This window comes from Erinaceus europaeus, chromosome 12, assembly GCF_950295315.1.
Source record: "Erinaceus europaeus chromosome 12, mEriEur2.1, whole genome shotgun sequence".
NCBI lineage: Eukaryota > Metazoa > Chordata > Mammalia > Eulipotyphla > Erinaceidae > Erinaceus > Erinaceus europaeus.
This window is the reverse complement of record NC_080173.1, coordinates 54,125,627-54,145,871: the sequence shown is the minus strand read 5'-3', so window position 1 is coordinate 54,145,871 and position 20,245 is coordinate 54,125,627. Positions and strand designations below refer to the sequence as shown.

The following is a 20,245-nucleotide window of genomic DNA, read 5'->3' as shown; positions in this document are numbered from 1 at the left end:
TATTATTGTTGTTGTCGTTGTTGGATAGGAAAGAGAAATGGAGAGAGGAGGGGAAGACAGAGAGGAGGAGAGAAAGACAGACACCTGCAGATCTGCTTCACCGCCTGTGAAGCGACTCCCCTGCAGGTGGGGAGCCAGGGTTTGAACCGGGATCCTTATGCCGGTCCTTGTGCTTTGCGCCACCTGCGCTTAACCCGCTGCGCTACAGCCCGACTCCCTCATGTACCTTCTTGTTCATCTTTAGGTAAACTTTGACTGGATGAGCGTTACTAGCTAGACTCTTCCTGTACAACTCTTATTACACTTAGATTGAAAAGAAAGGGGGGAAATAGTCTTTTTATGTAGAAAAACAAAGTATGGAAATGCATACACAATGTATTTGTTTCTAAGTTTTCCTTATATACAACAGTTGCAAGAACAGTTCGGTTCTTACTTAGAGAAATATTTGGCTATGGCAGAAAATATGTTCTAGCTTTCTGTCATTTCTCAAGATCAGGTCCACACTTTTTGTGTGCCTTTTCCTCGACAAATTTATATTCTTTGCTCAAAAATGAAAAAGAAACAGCATCTTGACCTGGAATAGAAGCAACTTGGCTTTTTAGACATGGTTTATAAATATATGTGTGTTGGGCCCAGTGATGACTCACTGGGTAGAGCATACATGTCATCATGTGCAAGGATCCAGTTCAAGCCTTTGTGAGTGGTGGAGCAGTGCTGTGGGTGTCTCTCCTCTTTTCTCTCTTCCCTTTACTGTCTTTCACCTTCTATCAAGAAAAGTAGACTTGGGGGAAGCTTCATGGTTTGTGGTACAGTGCTGTAGGTCTCTCACCCTGTCTCAAAGCAAAAAAACCCAGCAAAAATACCACTGGGGACAGTGGAGTCTTGTAGGCACTGATCGCTAAATCTCTCCTTCTCTAGTGTGGTGGGTTCTGGACTTGCTCACGTGGCAAACCAGGCACCTTCCCAGGTGAGCTATCTTGCCAGCTAATCTTAGCCACTTTGATCTTAGCCAATTTTCTGGGTCAACCAATGTGCATTTAAGTTGCATTTATCTTTCTGTGAATGTATGTATTTTCATATGTTTAAGAATATCATTGTTTTCATTTTTATAAGCGGTTGGTCTTCTTTGCCCACTTTTTGTCAGACTTTTTTCTTCCTGAGCTTTATAATTACAATACTAAACTCCTCCATTAAAGACTTAAAAAGGAAAATGGCAATGTCAATTATATCTCAATTTAAAAAAATACTAACTTGTGAAAATTTCAAAACAATTGTCTGATAAAAGGAATACAAGATACTCTAGTCTTACCTCTTACTGATTTGAATTTTCTCATGATTGCCCTAAGTTTTCATTTAAAGAAATATTTCCAACTTTACACACACACACACACACACACACACACACACACACACAACAACAACAACAACAACAACAACAACAAAAGAACATTTAATATTTTGTTAGGCTAGATTAACCTGTAAAAAGTTTTCCCATAACAAACATTGATACGTCATTCAAATCTTGTAACAGAAAGTCAGTATGACCTGTATTAATGTGTCCTTCCTCCTAGACTGTATGTAATTAAGGTTGCTGTAACAGAAGAAACATAGGTCATTAGTTTCTCAAAACTTAACATACCCAGATCTTTCTGAAGTGTTTTTTTTTATTATTCCCTTTTGTTGCCCTTGTTTTATTGTTGTTGTTATTGATGTCATCGTTGTTGGATAGGACAGAGAGAAATGGAGAGAGGAGGGGAAGGCAGACAGGGGGAGAGAAAGATAGACACCTGCAGACCTGCTTCACCACTTGTGAAGCAACTCCCCTGCAGGTGGGGAGCCAGGGGCTTGAACCAGGATCTTTACGCTGGTCCTTGCACTTTGCGCCAGCTGTACTTAACCCGCTGTGCGACTCCCTGTTTATTTGTTTTATTTGTTGCCTCCAGGGTTATTGCTGGGGCTCAGTGCCTGCACCTACAAATCCACTGCTCCCGGAGGCCATCTTTGTTCCCCATAGTTGTTGTTGCTACTGTTGTTGGACAGGACAAAGAGAAATCGAGAGAGGAGAAGGCAGATGGGAGGCCTGCTTCACTGATTGTGAAGTGACACCCCCCCCCCCCCAGGTGGACAGCTGGGGGCTCAAACTAGGATCTTTGAGCCTGGTCCTTGCACTTCGCACTATGTGCGCTTACCTGGTGTGCCACCGCCTGGCTCCCCTCCCCCCCTTTATAGTCAGCAGTCTTCTGGTATCATCTGTTTTGGAAAATGCAAACACCTCTCAGATTCAAAATAGTTGGATTTTCCTGACTTGGAAACTGCACAAGGCTTTAAAGCAATTGAAAAAAAAAAAGTGGTAGACTTTTGAAAAGCTCCTAAAAGTGCCTGGGAAAATAGTTGAAGCTGGTAGAACATGGGACTCATATCTGAGGCTCCTGGTTTGATCCTGAGTGTCACATGGTTGGTGTGGTGCTCTGACTTTTCTCTCTCATGTATGTGAAACTCTATATGAAATAAATAAAAGAAAAATCATTAAAATCACTTGATTTCTTTCTTAAAAAAATTATATTTATTAGAGACAGCCAGAAGTTGGAAAAAACAGGGAGAAAGAGGGAGAGAGACAAGACACCTGCAACACTGCTTCACCACTTAAGAAGCTGTCCCCAGGAGGTGGGGATGGGGGCTTGAACCTGGATCTTTGCGCAATATAACGTGCACTCAAACCAGGTGTGCCACCACCTGGCCCCAGTTTCTTTTTTTAACCAGAACATTACTCAACTCTGGCTTGTTGTGGTACAGGGAATTGAACTAGGGACCTTGGCTCCTCAGGCAGAAAAGTCTTTTTTGCATAATATTTCCCCAGCCCCCAAATAAACTGTTAAACAAATAAAAAGTCCCAAACTGTTTCTTGGTACAAAGGGATTTCCCATGCCATCTAATTTGTCTGTGTTTGTGTGTTAAGTTGAACCACATGAAATTGGTGATACTTGACTATTTTTTAGTGATTTTTTTTTTTTTTTTTTGCTGTGCCAGAGAACAAACCCAGGATCTTGTGAATGTTGAGTATCACTGAGTGACTTCTCTAAGGCAGATATTTTTCTGTTTTTTCTTTATTTAATTTTTTTTATTGGATAGATAGCCAGAAATTGAGAGGGAAGGGGGTGATAGAGAGAGAGATAGACACCTACAGCCCTGCTTCACCACTCACAAAGCTTTCCCCATGCAGGTGATGACAGGGATGGCGGGGGTTTGGGGGAGACTGAACCAGGTCCTTTTGCATTGTAGCATGTGCACTCAACCAGGTGCACCACCACCTGGCCCCCATTTTTTCCTTTTTATTACTGTTCTTTTTTTTAGAGAGAGAGAGAAACCTTAGCACAACTCAGGCTTCCATGCAGCTCCTCCAGTGCTGTCCTTAGTATCCCATGTGGTTCCCAGGGCCATGTGGTTGGTAAGATACATACTTTACTGGCTGAGCTATCTTCAAGTTTTTCTTTTTCTTCTCTTCATAAATTGTACAGGAAACACATAAGGGGGGGGCACGATGAGATTGTTTATCGTGAGAGGAGGGAGGAGAGAAAGAACCAGAGCACTACTCAGCTTTGATAGAAGGTGGTGGTGGGGATTGAACCTGTTGTTTCTGGGGTCTTAAACATACAAATTGGTGTTTAACCTAGCGCTTTCCCTCCCCTCCCTCATCCCTTCTTCTTTCTTCCTCCCTTTTTTCTCTTTCCTTCTTTCTCCTTTCCCTCCCTCCCTTCTTGCCTACTGGAGGCAGTAGAAATGTTCATAAAGTTTAAAAGAATGCTGCAAAGTATACCACAGCCTACTCTGTGAAAACTGTATCTGTGAATTATGACAGCATTGCTACTTCTTTTTTTCACTTTACCTATTTTTTCCTAGTTAAAGATTATATTGATTGACTTGAATCTCAAAGATGATTAATGACCTATTAGTCTCATAGTAATGGTGATAAAGCATTGTTAAAGTTTGCTATTAGTTAATTCATTTTTGTCTTCATTGGATTTTAAAAGAATCTCAGAAGAGGTATCCCTTCACAGGTCAGGATTTAATAGAATGAACAGAAAAATAAATAGTATATAATACTTATGTTCAGCCTTAGAATTTTCATCATACTGGGGGATTTGTTAAGCTTTGGAAAATCAATCTCTCATTGGAGAACTAGGGCAGTCTTGTCTTAACTTGTTTGAAACCAGAAACACTATGTTTTGGTGCTAGTTGTTTCCTATAAAGGTCCTCAAACCATAACCCTCAAATAGACCTCCTCTTTTCTAAAATTGTTTTTCTGCTGGGCCTCTACAGTGGTTGGCATGAAGTGCTGGAGAGCTCATGTTAACACCAGGCTACTTTGCTGATGAACACTTTGTCCATGGTGCCTGCTATGAGTGAAATTAATTAGACTGGTGCTATCCTAGTCAATTTCCCTCCCAGCAGGTTGTATGGTTAGAGCTCCTTAGAGTCTAAGACTGATTCTCAAGTTCTACTAGCTGCTGTGTTGAACTTTTTTTTTTTAATTGGAAGAGAGGTGATATTATTTAGAAAAGCAAAAACAAAAAAGGGGGGAGGTGCTGGTGCACCTGGTTGAATACATATGTTACAATGTACAAAGACCTAGAATTGAACCTCTGGCCCCCACCTGGAGGGGGAAAGCTTTTCAAGTGGTGGAGCAGTGTTGTGTGTGCCTCTCTGCCTCTTTCCCTCTCTACCACCCCTTCCCTCTCAATTTCTGGCTGTCTCTATCCAATAAATAAAATTTTTAAAGAGATTTTATTTATTTATGAGAAAGATAGGAGAAAGAACCAGACATCACTCTGGCATATGTGCTGCCGGGGATCGAACTCTGGTCCTCATGCTTGAGAGTCCAAAGCTTTGCCACTGCGCCACCTCCCGGACCACTCCAATAAGTAAATATTAAAAACAAACAAACAAAAAAAAACCTTGGCTATGAAACAAGAGAAAAAAATAGAATGACTAAGATCAAAGTAAGTTGTATTTTCATTGGCGTGGTAGCAATAGCAAAGCCATTAAAACACACTTTACAGCCAGTAAGGATAGTGTACCTGCTTTGTAATGCATGCATGACCAAGTTTTGATTCTGGCTCCAACCAAAGTGAAGGAGGCTTTGCTACTGTCGTATCTTTCCCTCTGTCTCTGTCTCTCTCTCATTCTATCTGAAATAGTTGGCCTGAGCTATGAGACTCCAGTGATGACAAAATAATCATAAAAGGGAGTTGGGCGGTAGCACAGCGGGTTAAGCGCAGGTGGGGCAAAGCTCAAGGACCGGCGGAAGGATCCCCACCTGCAGGGGAGTTGCTTCACAGGCGGTGAAGCAGGTCTGCAGGTGTCTATATCTTTCTCTCCCCATCTTTGTCTTCCCCTCCTCTCTCCATTTCTCTCTGTCCTATCCAACAACAATGACATCAGTAACTACAACAATAAAACAAGGGCAACAAAAGGGAATAAATAAAATAAATATTAAAAAATAATAATCATCATAATAGCTTCGTTTGTCTTTCCCTTAGGCTTAGAGCAGTTTTTCTGTTGATAGGTAAATTTGAAATATTTTTTAAACTTCAAACTAAGCTTCAGATATTATTTTATGTTTACTCAGTATCAAGCTCAATCTGCATCCCTAACCTCCAGAGTCACATTTTATGTTCTTAAGTAAGTTGTAAAATTCATATCTTAAAGGTCGAAGGGATAGTGTGGTAGTTACACAGCAAACAGTGAGAAGTCCTAAGTTCAATCTCTGGCACTACCAATAGCCAGAGCTGAGTGGCACTCTGATAAATATAACAACAGAATTTTCTTTTTTGTTCTTTTTTTTTTCTATTGGGGGAATTAATGTTTTACATTCAACAGTAAGTACAATAGTCTGTACATGCATAACATTCCCCAGTTTCCCATAAAACAATACAACCCCCACTAGGTCCTCTGAATCCTTCTTGGACCTGTATTCTTCCCACCCACCTACCCCAGAGTCTTTTACTTTGGTGCGATACGCCAATTCCATTTCAGGTTCTACTTCTGTTTTCTTTTCTGATCTTGTTTTTCAACTTCTGCCTGAGAGTGAGATCATCCCATATTCATCCTTGTTTCTGACTTATTTCACTCAACATGATTTTTTTTTTTTCTTCTCCTCCAGGGTTATTGCTGGGCTCGGTGCCTGCACCATGAATCCACCGCTCCTGGAGGCCATTTTTTCCCCTTTTTGTTGCCCTAGTTGTTGCAGCCTCGTTGTGGTTATTATTGCCATTGTTGACGTTGCTTTGTTGTTGGATAAGACAGAGAGAAATGGAGAGAGGAGGGGAAGACAGAGAGAGAGGGGGAGAGAAAGATAGACACCTGCAGACCTACTTCACTGCCCGTGAAGCGACTCCCCTGCAGATGGGGAGCTGGGGGCTCAAACCGGGATCCTTACGCCGGTCCCTGCGCTTTGTACCACGTGCGCTTAACCCACTGCGCCACCGCCCGACTCCCCAACATGATTTTTTTAAGGTCCATCCAAGATTGGCTGAAAACAGTGAAGTCATAATTTTTAACAGCTGAGTAGTATTCCATTGTGTATATATACCACAACTTGCTCAGCCACTCATCTGTAACAACAGCATTTTCATTGCTAACTCACACCCATACTTGCTTTAAGTAGAAATTTTTAAGTTTCATTCTGGCCCCTACTGGCAATAATGACAAATATAATTTTAAAACAGCTAAAGGTATATCTACTTGGTATGCTACTGAGCAGTTTTGTGAGATTGTTTTCCATCAGGTTGCAGGCCTACCTTAATCACAGGTGAGCAGGGGTAGTATTTGATCTCATGTTGATGTTACCATGAGATGAAAATTGCATGAACCAGTGAGATCCGAATGCCATCCAAATTTTTAATGAATTTGACCTCCCTTGTAAGCCTTAGCCCATTTTCAAATAACTGCTTATACATCTCAACAGGATATCACAGTAACGTCAGATTCAACTTGAAAGCCTCCCTTCTTTCAGTAATAAAATCACATTCAATGTTAGATTTGAGGAATAATTTTATTAAAAGGTAGAAATTTAACACTGTTGGAATGGATAAAATTACTGTAAATTTTTTTTTTTTAAATGAGCATTAAACTATGGAAAACAGTGGGGGAGATCCAGTAAAGGAAATTGGGGAGGCAGTGCTCTGGTCTTACTCTGTATTTTTTTTCATTAAAATAGGTTAATAAATTGTTTTTTTAAATTTTTTTATATTTATTTATTTTCCCGTGTGTTGCCCTTATTGTTTTTAATTGTTGTTATTGATGTCGTTGTTGTTAGGACAGAGAGAAATGTAGAGAGGAGGGGAAGACAGAGATGGGGAGAGAAAGATAGACATTTGCAGACCTGCTTCACCACCTGTGAAGCGACTCCCCTACAGGTGGGGAGCCGGGGCTTGAACCAGGATCCTTAGCTAGCCCTTGTGCTTTGCGCCACATGTGCTTAACCCACTGTGCTACCGCCCAACTCCCATAAATTGTTTTTTAAAGAGAGAGAAAAAAGAAATTGGGAAATGCTTAGAAATTAGAAAAAAAGAGAACTGAAAAACTAGTAACAATATTAGTGGAGAGATTGTTTCCTCCTTGTACACACACACACACACACACACACACACACACACACACAAGCACACACACACACACACACACCCCCATCACCACCAGAGTTCTCACAAAATCTTCGTGTTTGGACTGTTGGGACCATGTGTAAGAGAGAGATACCAAAATTGGTCAGCTTTTTTTTTTTTTCTTTTGTAAGTTGATGTGTTTCTATTCCTTGTATTTCACATATGAGTGAAATCATCCAATAATTGTCTTTCACTTCCTTATTAACTTCACTAAGCACAGCCACCTTCAGCTCTATTCATTATGTCCATAAGGACAATATCATCTTTATCCATTTGTCTATTGTTGGACATTTAGATTGCTTCTGCTCCTTGGCAATTGTGATTAAAGTGCCTATGAACATAGCAGGGATATACCTCTTTACATTAGTTTTCATGTCCTTTGGATACGTGCTTAGAAGTGGTATTGGGGAATCATAAAGTATTTTTATTTGTTTAGGGACTATCCATATCGTTTTCCACTGAGGCTACACTAGTTTACATTTCTACCAGCAGTAAAGCAGAGTTCCCTTTTCTCTGTATCCTCACCAACATTTATCATTTCCTATTTTGTTAATGTAGACCATTCTCAAGTGTGTGTGGTGCTGTTTTATTGTGATTTTAATTTGCACTTCTTTAATGAAAATGGAAGTGGGGCATTTTTTTTTTCATATATCTGTGGGCCTTCTTTGTTAAAATGATGAAATCTTTTTTAAAACTTTTATTTTTATTTATTTATTGGATAGAGACAGCCAGAAATGAGAGGGAAGGGAGTGATATAGAGGGGGAGATACAGAGAGAGACACCTGCAACACTGCTTCACCACCACTCATGAAGCTTTTCCCCTGCAGGTAGGGACCAGGAGCTTGAACTCAGGTCCTTGAGCATTGTAGCATGTGTGCTCAACCAGGTGTATCACCACCTGGCACCCAAAAATGATGAAATCTTTTGCCCTATTTTTAATTGTGTTATTTTTTATTGTTGTTGTTGAGTCATATGTTTATAGATATCTAATATCATTTTTCACGTATATGATGTGCAAATAATCTTCCAGTTGCTGAGTTGCCTTGTTATCTGTGTGGAATTTAATTTAATTTAACTTTTTGCCAGAGTGATGATTAGCTCTGCTTAAGGTGATGCTGGGGACTGAACTTGGGACTTCAGGTGCATCAGACATGAAAGTTTTTTTTTGCAGAACCCATTACACTATCTCCCCAGCCTGGTTGTGAAATTTTCTTCCAGTGTGTAGAAGCTTTTCAGTTTGATAGCACATTTATTTATAATTTTTCCTTTTAAGATAGAGGCAGAAAGTGACTGGGTGAAAGAGACCGCAGAAAGTGACTGGGTGAAAGTGACTGGGTGAAAGAGACCACTTCCTTGCATGGGAACTGGACTTGAGTCCGGGTTAAGCACATAACAGAGCAGCTATTCAAGTGAGCCATTTCCCTAGTCCTACTTATATGAGTTTTAGTTTTACTTGCCCATGGGGTTGAGTCTCTAAATATGTCTTTGTATTTATTTATTTATTTATTTATTTATTTATTTATTTATTTATTTATTTATTTATAATGGCAGAGAAACAGATACACGGAGAAATAAAGAGACCAAAGCATTGTTCAGCTCTGCCTTATGATGGTGCTGGGGATTGAACCTGGGACCTGGGAGCCATTCTGTATCCCCAAACCTGGGACCTGGGAGCCATTCTGTATCCCCAAACCTCTTCTGAGTTAATTTTGGTATATGTACTTGTTAAGTAGTAGTCTAGTTGCATGTTTCTTATGGCGCTCCTTTCACTAGTTGTAGCAAGACTGGGCTTATAGTGGCAAGTTCCTTTAGTTTCTCTGTGTTTGAGAACACTTTTATTTCTCTATTATATTTGAAGAATAGTTTTTCAGGATACAGTATTCATGGATGGCAATTCTTATCTTTTAGTACTTTGAATGTGCTGTTCCACTCTCTCCTTGTCTGTAGAGTTTGTGATAAGAAATCAAACTGAAGTCTGTTAACCTTAAATTTATATATCATTTCCCTAGCACCCTGTGATATTTTTTCTTTGACCTTGAGTTTTGCTATTTTACAACAGTGTGTCTTGGTGTAAGTCATTTAGGATTCAGAAATGTAGGTGTTGTTCCAGCTTCATAGATATTTATGCTCTGAACATTGTCCAATTATGGGAAAATTTCAGCTATGATTTCTTTGAATATTGTCTGCTCCATTCTTTTTCTTTCTGAAAGTCCTTTAACTTTCACAATTGCTTTTCTTTTCCCCCCAAGATTCTTTATTTTAGAAACAAGTCACAGCACTAAGCTTTTAGCATATTCTGCCAATGCACAAGCTACAAATGCTTGCGTGACAACTGAGGGATATGTTGTAGTTAGTAAATAAAAATCCATATAAAACAAATATGCAGGTAGTTTCTATAGGAACACAGTAGATGTGAACCAATCTTTTATTCTTTTATACTGTTGTATATGTGTCAACCCTACTTACAAAGATTTAAAAAAATATTTATTTATTCCATATTGTTGCCCTTGTTTTATTATAGTTATTATCATTGTTGTTATTGATGTTATTGTTGGATAGGACAGAGAGAAATGGAGAGAGGAGGGGAAGACAGAGAGAGGGAAAGAAAGATACACACCTGCAGACCTGCTTCACCACTTGTGAAGCGACACCCCTGCAGATGGGGAGCCGGGGGCTCAAACCGAGATCCTTACACTGGTCCTTGTGCTTGCGCCACTTGCACTTAACCCACTGCACTACCGCCTGACTCCCTCTTAAAAGATTTTTAACACTAGTAGTAACTAAGTTAAATAGCCTATACTGCCACATTTATCTTTATAATGGAGTCTTTGTGAAAAATTGTTTCTTTTTTTCCTAAGCCTTTTGTCTCCACATTCTTATCTTTGAATTCACTTTATCTTCTAGTTCTGATATTCTTTCCTCTGTCTCATTGACTCTACTTCCTAGACTTGTTATCTGAATCTGATATGTATTCAAAATGTCTTTCACATCCTGTAGTTCAGTTTGGATTTTTTTCTTGCATGTTTCATATTGCCTTACTGAATGGCTCAAGCCCTGAATATGTTTCTCTACCTTAAGTTGAGATTCTTAAATTGATCTCACAGTGAGGATGATTCTAAATTCTTTCTCTGATAAGTCTTCCAGTTTTTTTTTTTTTTTAATGTGTATGTGTGTATGTGTGGTCTAGGCAGTGGCACACCCCTTTTTTTAAGTATTTATTTATTCCCTTTTGTTGCCCTTGTTGCTTTATTGTAGTTATTATTATTGTTGTTATTGATGTCATCATTGTTGGATAGGACAAAGAGAAATGGAGAGAGAAGGGGAAGACAGAGGGGGAGAGAAAGACACCTGCAGACCTGTTTCACCGCTTGTGAAGTGACTCCCCTGCAGGTGGGGAGCTGGGGACTTGAACCGGGATCATTAAGCTGGTCCTTAAGCTGGTCCTTGCGCTTTGTGCCACGTGCACTTAACCCGCTGTGCTACTGCCTGACCCCCCAGTTCTTTTTTTTAAGCGTTTATTTTTATTTTTTTTAACTTTATTTTATTTTGATAGAACAGAGAAATTGAGATGGGGGAGTTAGGGAAAGAGAAAGACACCTGCAGCCCTGCTTTACTGCTCGTGAAGCTTTCCCCCTGCAGGTGGGGACCAAGGACTTGAGCCCAGGTCCTTGTGCATGGTAATACATGCACTTAGCTAGGTGTGCCACCTCCTGGCCCCCTAAGTCTTTTAGTTCTTTATATTCTTGGGATTCTTCTGTAGCAATTTGTTCTATAGCCTCAACCTTAGTATTTTGGGCAGTTTTCCTATGTTTGTACATTTAACATGGCTGCTATTGTTAAGCTGTGGTGAAGCTGTGGCTGCAGTGCTGTATTACCTTTCTCTTTGTATATTGTTGGAGTGTGGTTAGGAAGGTATTTCCAGTGAAGTGATTTGACTATATTGACATTTGAGAGGTGTGGGTCTACTGTGGATTAGCACTGCAGAAGCTGTTATTATTTGCTTATTTTTGGATATGATGGAGAGAAATTGAGAGGGGAGAGGGAGATAGAGAGGGAGAGAGACACCTGCAGACCTTCTTCACCGCTTGTGAAGTGACCCCTTGCAGGTGGGAGGCCAGGCGCTTGAACCGGGATCCCTACGCCAGTCCTTGTGCTTCACACTATGTGCTCTTAACCCAGTGTGCTACTGCCCAGCCCCCTTATTTTGTTTTTGATTTTTGTTTTTCTTGCATACTTGAAGGAGTAAGGCTCACTTTTTCAGCTATTGCCTAAAAATTTCCTGTGAATCTCCCTTGGGGAGGGGATGGACTGCATGTCTTCTTTGTCAGTTCTCAGTCAGGTTAACTCTCTGCCACACTGGTCAGTCTTTCTGAGCAGTTCAGCGCTTGACTCCCCTGAGATCAAGGGTTAGGAGCTCAGAGATTCTCAGCTCTGCTGCATCACTGTGCTCCAGTGCATATACACCAAGGTAGCACTGATGACTGGCTAATGCACTTTTTTCTGTAATGAGACTCTTTCCTGCTCCCCTTTTCTGTCTACTGGCCACACATGCATGCACACACCTCTGGTTTCTGCAGAAGTCTCAGCTGTAGTTTGATGAGATTAGTGTGTTCTTTTGTTGGACTTCTAGTTGTCTCTAAGTGGCTGCTGTTACTCCATGACCACACCCTCAAAGAAAACTTTAAAAGTCTTCAGTGAAGTATAAGAGAAGATGAGATAATGGAGAGTTAATAAATCCAGTTTCATTTAGGTGTGGAATATTACACCTCAAGGAAAGAAACCAGTGACAAAGTTGTGAGTGGTATTTGTTGCTCTGTCACTTCTTGAGGCAGTGATTTTACAAATGTACTTTATATGCCTTTTGAGTAAATTCATTTGATAAAATTAAGTGTTGTACAGAAGATTAAAATAGGGCCAGGTGGTGCCACACCTGGTTGAGTGCACAGTTTACAGTGTGCAGGGAGACAGATTTAAGTATCAGGTCCCTACCTGCAGCAGGGGGTAAGCTTCATGAGCAGTGAAATAGTGCTGCAGGTTTGTGTCTGTCTTTCCCTCTCAATTTCTGTCTCTATGCAAAATAAATAAATACAGAATATTAAAATATTATGGAGGGGGGCAGGTAGTAGTGCACCCAGTATAGTGCATATATTAACATGTGGAAGGACTCTGGTTCAATCCCCCAGTGTCCACCTGCTAGGGGTAAGCCTCATGAGCAGTGTAGCATTGTTGCAAATGTCTTTCTTTTTCCTTCCCCCTACCCCAATTCTCTCTGTCCTATCAAATAAAAAAAGGAAGGGAGGGAAGAAAGAAAGAAAGAGAAAGAGACAAAGAGAAAAGGAAAAGGCCACTGGGAGCAGTGCATTTGTTATGTAGGCAAGGAACCCCAGTGACAACCCTGGTGGCAGTTAGAAACAAAAAGAAAAAAAAAAAATATATATATATATATGTATATATATATATATTTTAACTAGGAGACTGCTTTAGATTAGGTGATCTTCTCTGAGGTAAAGGTTTAAATTTAGGCTCTGAATGCTAAGAAGTTACTTGAATGAGAGTAGAGCATTTCCAGGTTAAACACAGCGTTTCTAGTTTCAAGAAGGTTAAATGAAAATAATAGGATATTACTTCTATTTAAATCATCTTGTTTCTTCATTCTACCAGGGTAAATAGAGAAGAGATATCTTTGTCCTCTGACTTTGGAAATCTTGTTTAACCTTCAAACTGGCGATGTCAAGGGTTCCAAGTCCTCCGCCTCCGGCAGAAATGTCGAGTGGCCCCGTAGCTGAGAGCTGGTGCTACACACAGGTGAGCTCAGGTTTTCATTTGTAAATTTTGGGGGCAGATTTGGTGGATAAAAGGAATATTTCTTTTCTACACTGGACTTCCTGCTTTCTCTGGGTCATAACTGCCAAATAGCTGATAGAAAAGGTATTTGTCAGCTTTCTGTTACTTGCTTCCCCAGTGGAATATGATTCCCGTAGGCCATTGGTTTTCAGTGAATGCTGAAAGGGGGGGCATTTTTTGAATCTTAGTCCCCTTGGTGGCACAGTGTTTTCCTGTTGGGCAACTCAAGGGGGAAATTTGATTTAAGATTTGCAACCTAGGCAACAGTATCACCGTGTGAACTGCAGTCAAAGACCGATGTGAGCAGGGGCTCATTTTTGGTACGTCTTTATCATCTTTCCCAACCCTGCTCATGCTTTGCTTATTTTCCAGAGCTTCTCAGAAACTGAAAAATATGAAAGCAATTGGTCGCTGTGTTACTTCTTAAAATGTGGATGCATTTGTATGAGGTCCTGGGTTAGATCCTTGGCACTAAGAAAACAAAAAGAAAGTATGGAGAAGGGACAAAAGATGAGAAAAAAACTGAACCTCTGTCCCAGCCAAACAGTACCATCTTCTTATGGGGAATCATGTAGAGGGAGGAGGAATGATTCTCGCTCTCTCTCTCGCTCTCTTTTCTGTTAAGCCTATTTTTTAGGTTGCCCACTTCCTCTGTAATTGCTTCCTGGTTTTCTTTCAACAGATCAAGGTTGTGAAATTCTCCTACATGTGGACCATCAATAACTTTAGCTTTTGCCGGGAGGAGATGGGTGAAGTCATTAAAAGTTCAACTTTTTCATCAGGAGCCAATGATAAATTGAAATGGTGAGGAAAAATATATCTAGCTGTAAAAATAGTTGCCTGTTTTGCTTAGCTTTAATGGAGAATGACTGGAATGTAGGAGCCTTGAAGGCAGGACTTGTTTTGTTCTTGAGGTTGTACCCAGTGTCTATAACACTACCCAGCACTTAATAATAGATGCTCTTTCTCTACTTACTGAATTAATTTGATGACTATATCAAGGATCAGTAAATGCAAATGACTATGGGCCAGTATTTTAAATGATATTCATACATGATGTAAATCTTAACTACAGGGCAATTTGAGTTTCCTTTTATAAAAAAAAAGATTTTTTAAAAACTTTACCTGCTTAATTTAATAGGACAGAGAAATTGAGAGGGAAGGGGGATAGAGAGGGAGAGATAGACATCTGCTTCGGTGCTTCACTGCATGTGAAGTGTTCCCATTTGTAAGTGGGGCCCAGGGGCTTAAACCTGTGTCATTGCTCATGGTACAGTGCACTTAACCAGGTGCACCACTGCCTGGCCCCCAATTGCGGGGGAAGTAGCATAATGGTCATGCAGAAGTTTTTATCATTATTATTATTAGTTTATTTTTATTTATTTAAATTTTAACATAAAATCTCTTTACTTAAATTACTTGTTTTTATTCTTAATTATTATTTTTTTAAATCATCAGGCCATCACCATTGTGGGACAGCCAGCTTGGGGGGTGGGGATGGAGGGGCTGGAGACAGATAACACATTAGTACTGCCAATGAAGTGGGAACCAGGCTTGAACCTAAGTCCCCTGCATGACATAGCATGCACACTATTTATATGAGCTATTTTCCTGCCCCAAATTATTTATTTTTAAATAACAACAATAATGTATTTGTTTATGTAATGGAAATGCCTAGAGTGTAGGATAGATTTGAATGCAGTTAATCCAGTTGAGTTAGTCTATTTCTGCCCTCTTCTGACAGCTCAAGTTTAGGTTCTCTTGTGGCTGAAGAATGACTGGTAACAACAATGAACATGACTCACTACCATTCAGTAAAATCCTTCAAACTTTCTTTGAACTGTGAGGCCAAAAATATGTCATATATTTAATGATTGATTTCATCTGGATTCCCTCAGCTAATTCCTGGCAAAGGGAATATGATTTGGGTTGGTGTGGGGGGTAAGGATATTAATCCCATCTCCACCCTGTATCATGAGGAAGAGCAAGTAGTTGAGTATTGAACATCACAGTAAAGACAAAAAAGACCACAAAAACCCCAAAACATGTTTGTGAACTACCAATTTTGACTTGATAACTGAAGAGTTTAAATAACTGTCCATTCATTTAGCATTGCTGATTATGTGCATTAAGCAATGTACTTCTAGGATCTAAGAGCTTGCTTATTCTTACGTATTATATTTAAATCCACATCTTTCGCGTCTTTAGTACAGTGATGTATGTGGCATATCTATTCCCTAGAAAGGCACTTGGATGAGGCCTCTTGCTTGAGAAAGGTATCATAACATTGGCAAGGCAAAAGGGTACATGTAGTCAGTTTATTATGTATATGTGGTAGAAGCAGTCTCTGAGCCACTAATGATATTTACAACTTTTATTTAGTTGAGTCTATCAAATTCTGTTTGAATTTTGCCTTCATTTGTTGGTAACAAGTTGACATCTCTGATTCTGTTTAGAAATCTAGCTTGGAACTTTACCCTGTGTGATGGGAGATTACTTTTCAGTGCTTCCTTCATGCTGCCTTCTTTATTTTAAACTTAGAATCGTATTGCCAGATTGATAAAGTATTTGTAAGAGATTATGTAGTATTCATTTCTCAAGAATACATTTTCTGTCCCAAGGTGATCTTAAAGGACTTACTTTTGGTTTTGCCTCATATTTTCTCCACAGTCCCAACAAAATTAGGGACTGCTTTTCTTGAGGTTGAGCATTAGAATACAGTGACTAGGTCGAATTTTAGAAATATTTTAGGTTAAAAAAGATGAGCAGTTTGGGAGATTCTGAATCAAGAGAATGGTGCAAGGGATGTGTTATCAGATTTTAGGAAGTCTAGTTATTTTTCCTTTCTAAAAGATGACTCAGAGTGTTCTGGGAAAGTGGTTTCTGGAGGAGAGAGAGCTCAATTGGTCAAGTATGGGACTTGCATACCTGAATTTCCTGATTCAATCCAAGGCGCACTATATATACCAAAGTGGTGCTCATTCACTTTCTTTTCTCTGTCTCCTGTGAAATGCTCTTGCATATGTAATAAATAAAATTTATCTTTTTAAAAGAAAGGAAGGAAGAAAGAGAGAAAGGAAGGAAGGAAGAAAGAAAAGTGGTTTCTAAGTAATCATTCTACTGAATCAGAATCTCCAGCAGTAGGCCCTAGGATTTTATTTTATTTTATTTTATTTATTTTTTAACCAGAGCACTGCTCAGCTCTGGTTTATGGTGGTTCAGGGGATTGAACCTAAGACTTCAGAGCCTGTGGCACAAGAGTCTCTTTGCATAACCTGCTGCCACCTGCTGCTGCCGCTGCTGCTTCTCCTCTTACTCCTCCTCCTCCTTCTTTGTTTAAACAATCCTCTCTCAGTTCTGGTGTTCTGCTCCTCTCCTGTCATTTTCTTGGTCTTCTGAACATGGCTGCTTTTGACTTTTTTTTCCCCCCTTTATTGGTTTTGGGCAGGTGTTTGCGAGTAAACCCAAAAGGGCTAGATGAAGAAAGCAAAGATTACTTGTCACTTTATCTGTTACTGGTCAGCTGTCCCAAGAGTGAAGTACGGGCAAAATTCAAATTCTCCATCCTGAATGCCAAGGGAGAAGAAACCAAAGCTATGGGTAAATGTTCTCCTCTTGATCTCTTATTCTCGCATCCAGCAACTTCATACCGTGGCAAGTTGTGGATTTTGTCTGGTTATTTGAGTAACCCTAAATATGACTTTTTTTTTTTTTTCACCCCAGAGAGTCAACGGGCATATAGGTTTGTTCAAGGCAAAGACTGGGGATTCAAAAAATTCATCCGTAGAGATTTTCTCTTAGATGAGGCAAATGGGCTTCTCCCTGATGACAAGCTTACTCTCTTCTGCGAGGTGAGTCCTTTTACACTGCTATGAGATCAGTGGTTTTCAGACCTGATGTATATCAGTATACTTTATTGTATTGCATCAGGAATGGAGAGTGGGAAAAACACCTTAGTGGAGTGGTGCTACATGACTATTATTTCTGTGGCTGATTGAAAACTTTGTGATGGTTTCAGTGTTTGGACATCTAAGATTTCTATATATTACTGTTGTTTAAAACAATTCTGTGATATCTTGATAATAGTGTGTGTGTTTGTGTGTGTGTGTTTTTACTATTCTTTTAGTTAGGTCAGAATTCTTGCTTTTCCACTGTGGGTTTTTTTGTTTGTTTGTTTGTGCCCCCCCCCCCCCCCAGGTAGTATTTGTGGAGGCCTGTCATTTCAGGTTGAAAAGAATAAGTCAGTGCCTAGATTGTGCATATTTGTTCATCAAAGCTTCTGGCTTTTTGAGTATGAAGGCCAGGTGTGTTTGACTACAGATCACTTTTCTGCTCTTTGAACTAGCTGATTCTCACTGGGAGTTGAATGTCTCCAGTTTGTCTTTCAAAAGTTATTTTGAAATAAGAAAGTGAAAAATCACCCCCCCCCCCAACAGTGAAGGCTATGTAAAGGTCTCTAACTCATAGCTGGAATAGTCATCTGTTGTCATTTAGGTAGGAGTATACTTCTTTCCCCCATCACCCTCATAGATTTATAGGTTTGGGGGGGGTATTTATAGAAACCTCAAAGTAAAATTCCTAAACCAAGACTTGAGTTGGAAAGTAGATGCATTAGTATATTTTAATCAGCTGACACATGATGCTAGTAATACATTTATAAACACTATATTCACAGTTTAATACATGAATAAAACCTCTAGTGGCAGGGGTTTGGGGTGGGGGTTCCAGGAAATAATTCACCAGACAGAGCAAACATTTTGCCTGATACAAGGACCTAGAGGTAGAGCACCATTCAAAGGTAACCTTCAATCAGTAGTGGCGGGGCAGTACTTTGCTTTTTCTCTCTCTCTTTCTTTCTTTTACCCACAGGGGGTAAAAACCTCTAGTTAACTAGGATGTTAGTATTCTCTACATTATATGGTCAAGAAACTACTTCCTGAGCATCACCACTTAACGAGAATAGTGACTTGAATGTTTTCATGGAGAGATTGCAAGTAAGTTACCTCAACTACTGTATTTGTCAATAAACTTACATTGTGAGCTAATATCAGTTTCAAAGGCAGATCACCAGGGTTGGGAGATAACTCATCCAGTAGAGCACTCAGTTTTCCCTATATGAGGACCTAGGTTTGAGCCCCCCAATCACATGGGAGCACTGTGCACAGCACAAGGGGAATCTTCATGAACAGTGGAGTAGTGCTGTGGCGTCTCTCCTCTCTGTCTCTCCCTTCCTCCCTCCCTGTCTCTGACTGAAATTGAAAGAAGGAGAATTCCATTTGAGACAGTAGAATCTCGGTTTAAGACCCAGAAAGAAAGAAGACAGGAAGGAAGGGAAGGAGAGAGTGGGGGAAGAAAGGCAAGGGGGTGGGGGTAGGTGTACCACCTATGCAATTCTTCTTCTAGCGTTTGCCCTTCTTCCGTACCTATGCAATAAGAAAAGGGATCTCCTGGGAATCTTGCCCTTATGCAGAAAAAACTTGGCCAGTAGTAGCCAGCTTCTCTTTATAGTTTCATTGAATAGTTCCACAGAATAGCTGCTGGTGATTAGAAAGCTTTGGAGGCATAGTTTGTAAGGTATACTTTGTATAATTTCTACCTCTTTTCCTTTTTAATTGCTGTGCAAAAGAAGGAAATTCTAAATTAAAAGCATTTATATAAGTACATAAAATATTTTAGTTTCTTGTCTGTGAACTTGAAATTTGGCCCTTTTTCTTCATGATTTAGTTATTTAATGAGAAATATCAGCTATTCTCTCTTTTTATTCTTTATTTCTAGACAGAAAGATTGAAGGAAACCACAGTACTGAAGTTTTTTTATTATTATTTTTATTTATAAAAAGGAAACACAAAAACCATAGTATAAGAGGGGTGCAGCTCCACACAATTCCCACCACCAGAACTCTGTATCCCATCCCCTCCTCTGATAGCTTTCCATGCAGTGGGATCCCAGATTTAAACCTAGGTCCTGCACGTGGGAAAGCAGTGCAGTGTCCAAGTGAGCTATTTTGCCACCCCAGATAGAGAGTGCAAAGGCTCAAACCTGGGACTTCACATGCAAGTCCAACACTCTACCAACTAAACTGCTTTTCCGACCACCATGAACCTGAAATTGGAATTCCATATAAATCCCAGCTAGCTACAAAACATACTCAGTTGCCCTGTGAAAGAAGTGAAAGCAAGCAGATGTTTTTAATAGGAGGTTAAATATTATAATATAGGTACCATCAATTTAATCTTCACCTATCTTAGAGACTATTGTTTCAGAAGGAAGTTAAAATAGTGGAAGTTCTGATTTTTGTTGGCAATGAAAGTCAGCTTTTGAACAGTTCTGTGGAAAAGATCTCTATAAATATTTTATGTGGTGTTCTAGGCAATACCATAACTTTTACTGCAGTACTTTAAAGTCCACGGTAGGTCCAGTCTTTCTTCATATACTTTTGCTTCTTCCAACCCCCCCCCCCGACACACACACACACACACACACACACACACACACACACACACACACACACACACTCTCTCTCTCTCTCTCTCTCTCTCTCTCTCTCACACACACTAAATCCATTCCAGCTGCTCCAAGTCTCATGCTAACATTCTTGGTTTGGAAACCAATTGGCCTGCCCTCACTTGGCAGTTTCTTATCCTGTGGTTAAGACTGCATTCCCTTTGCTTCTCCATATGAAATTCTCTTAAGAGAAATTCTGTGGTTAAGTTTAGATTTGCCTTACTGACTTAGAAGGG

At 39.8% G+C, this 20,245-nt stretch overlaps 1 protein-coding gene across 6 annotated transcripts in view; it reads left to right on the top strand.

Moving 5' to 3' along the window:
* The window catches only part of SPOP (speckle type BTB/POZ protein), a 78,469-nt gene that overhangs the window by 36,496 nt on the left and 21,728 nt on the right, over positions 1–20,245 (top strand). For all 6 annotated transcript variants that reach the window (XM_060203679.1, XM_007525628.3, XM_060203682.1 and 3 more), the window contains 4 exons: positions 13,323–13,466; positions 14,188–14,309; positions 16,954–17,105; positions 17,229–17,356. In XM_060203679.1, the coding sequence (XP_060059662.1) occupies positions 13,389–13,466; positions 14,188–14,309; positions 16,954–17,105; positions 17,229–17,356 (480 nt within the window). In that variant the 5' untranslated portion in view covers positions 13,323–13,388. The remainder of the gene's footprint in view (positions 1–13,322; positions 13,467–14,187; positions 14,310–16,953; positions 17,106–17,228; positions 17,357–20,245) is intronic.